General features: G+C 47.4%; 1 protein-coding gene and 1 long non-coding RNA gene across 2 annotated transcripts in view; both read left to right on the top strand.

Annotated features, from left to right (window-relative positions):
- ak1 (adenylate kinase 1) overlaps positions 1-1,337 on the top strand; it is a 14,507-nt gene extending 13,170 nt beyond the window's left edge. The window contains 3 exon segments of the mRNA XM_062554578.1: positions 578-716; positions 719-768; positions 1,215-1,337. Of these exon segments, the coding sequence (XP_062410562.1) occupies positions 578-716; positions 719-768; positions 1,215-1,295 (270 nt within the window). The 3' untranslated portion in view covers positions 1,296-1,337.
- The window catches only part of LOC134101028 (uncharacterized), a 131,505-nt gene extending 129,013 nt beyond the window's left edge, over positions 1-2,492 (top strand). The window contains exon 2 of the long non-coding RNA XR_009941340.1: positions 1,772-2,492. This is a non-coding gene — a long non-coding RNA (uncharacterized LOC134101028). The remainder of the gene's footprint in view (positions 1-1,771) is intronic.
- Positions 2,493-2,500: the final 8 nt, after the last annotated feature.

The raw sequence follows: 2,500 nt of genomic DNA, 5'->3' as shown, positions 1-2,500 counted from the left end.
GTAGATGATACTAGTGTGTGTGTTCACGCAGGACATCTCAGTAGATGATACTAGTGTGTGTGTGTTCATGCAGGACATCTCAGTAGATGATACTAGTGTGTGTGTTCATGCAGGACATCTCAGTAGATGATACTAGTGTGTGTGTTCACGCAGGACATCTCAGTAGATGATACTAGTGTGTGTGTTCACGCCGGACATCTCAGTAGATGATACTAGTGTGTGTGTTCATGCAGGATGCCTCTTTAGTAGATGATACTAGTGTGTGTGTGTTCACGCAGGATGTCTCTTTAGTAGATGATGATACGAGTGTGTGTGTTCATGCAGGACGTCTCAGTAGATGATACTAGTGTGTGTGTGTTCATGCAGGACGTCTCAGTAGATGAACTAGTGTGTGTTCACGCATGATGTCTCTTTAGTAGATGATACTAGTGTGTGTGTTCATGCAGGACGTCTCAGTAGTGGTCACTGGCATCATATGGACTGGCTCTCTCTCTGTGTGTGTGTGTGTGTGTGTGTGTGTGTGTGTGTGTGTGTGTGTGTGTGTGTGTGTGTGTGTGTGTTGTGTGCGCTACACTAGATTGGTGCTCCCAGTCTGCTGCTGTACGTCGATGCGTCCGGCGATACGATGGTCAAGCGTCTGATGAAGCGCGGTGAGACCAGCGGCCGCGCCGACGACAACGAGGAGACCATCAAGAAGCGCCTGGACCTCTACTACAAGCCACCGAGCCCGTCATCGCCTTCTACGAGGGACGCGGCATCGTCAGGAAGGTACAGCACCCCCCATATACCGGAACATTCTATTACGCCTGCACCCCCCACATTCCGGAACATTCCACTGGTCATGGTGCCACTAGGATACACGCTATGCAGTCTACACGTGTAGCACACTAATAGAACACTTCTAATGGCACTCTATTAAAAGCTGCGTAGGGCAGCTAGAGATGTGTACATCTATCAACTGGAGTTCTGAATGTTTTAGTGCATCATGAATGAAGTACAATGTGTACAATGTATCAATGTGTATTTACTAGAGTTTATACGTCTGTAAGTCATGTGTAATAACTCCCCCCCCACACACACACAACATATAACAACACTGTGTGTGTGTGTGTGTGGACAGGACAGTGTGTGTGTGTGTGTGTGTGTGTGTGTGTGGACAGAACAGTGTGTGTGTGTGTGGACAGGCGTTCCTCACCTGTGTGCTCTCTCCGCAGGTGAACTCCGAGCTCCCTGTTGACCAGGTGTTCGCAGAGGTGTCCAAGGCTGTGGACGGTATGAAGTTAAACTGGACATGACAGGATGGACTGTTTTGGTCTTTTTCTTTGTATCCCCTTTTCATGTGTCACATCTCAACAACACACAACAACAACAACAACAACAACAACAAAACAACAGCGCGTCAACAAAGGACAGAAACTAAGAACAAAAGTGCGAGTCATCCTGGTGTGTTGGCCAGAATGAAGTGCGTCAGTATGGAACGTAGCAGTTTGGCCTTAATTCAGTCTGTTCACAGGCACTCATCTCATCAGCACTGAACACTGAAGCCCCACCCCCTCGACCCCCACACTATCTGATGCACTGACTGCCACCCCCCACTACCCCCCCCCCCGCATCCACCCAACAGCAGGCCAGGTGTCCGCTCACCAACACATCGTCAGTATTTGTCTCTCTGCTTAGTCTGCGCTTCAGCTGAGCGTTCACCTGTCCATCCCCCAGTGTGTGTGTGTGTGTGTGGTGCACGTGTGTGAGTGTGTGTGTGCGCGTGTGTGAGTTGTGTGTGTGAGTGTGTGTGTGTGTGTGTGTGTGTGTGTCAAACACTGTCTCCTTTCATGGCGCTGATGGACCTGTGTCCTCCACTCTCATTAAAACACCCTCTTTCAAAAGAAAAGAAAAACATCACAAACCTCTCTGTCATCTTCATTTTCTACCATGTGTGTGTGTGTGTGTGTGTGTGTGTGTGTGTGAGTGTGTGAGAGAGAGAGGGAGAGAGAGAGAGAGAGAGAGAGAGAGAGAGAGAGAGAGAGAGAGAGAAAGTATTGTGTGTACACATAATCAAACACAAACACACCCTGGCAGCATATTCCAACATGACTCCATCTTCTTCTACAACGTATGCATAATGCAAGCGGGCATGCTGCTGTGGAGGTACAGTATAGAACAAGCCATCATCACCTGTGGTGACCTTACACACACACACACACACACACACACACACACACACACTGCCGGGGCTGGACGCATTAGTGGTCATTGAGTTTCTCATCTCACACACCAATCCTGAGGTAGGGAGTACACGATATTGCTTTCAGCAGGTGAATCTCTTCAAGTACTGTATTCGTGTCATCATGCTCTGCATTACTCATAAATATAATCTATATATACTGTACAGTAAATATACATGTACAATACATATATAAAGTGTACCATGAAACAGATGTAAGCTCATATAAAGTAAATAAACTCATACTGTATATCGTGGTATCTATACGCAACACCCATC

The sequence above is a fragment of the Sardina pilchardus genome, chromosome 14, assembly GCF_963854185.1.
Source record: "Sardina pilchardus chromosome 14, fSarPil1.1, whole genome shotgun sequence".
In the NCBI taxonomy this organism is placed as follows: domain Eukaryota; kingdom Metazoa; phylum Chordata; class Actinopteri; order Clupeiformes; family Clupeidae; genus Sardina; species Sardina pilchardus.
The sequence above is the reverse complement of the archived record's forward strand: the minus strand, read 5'-3'. Positions and strand labels throughout refer to the sequence as shown.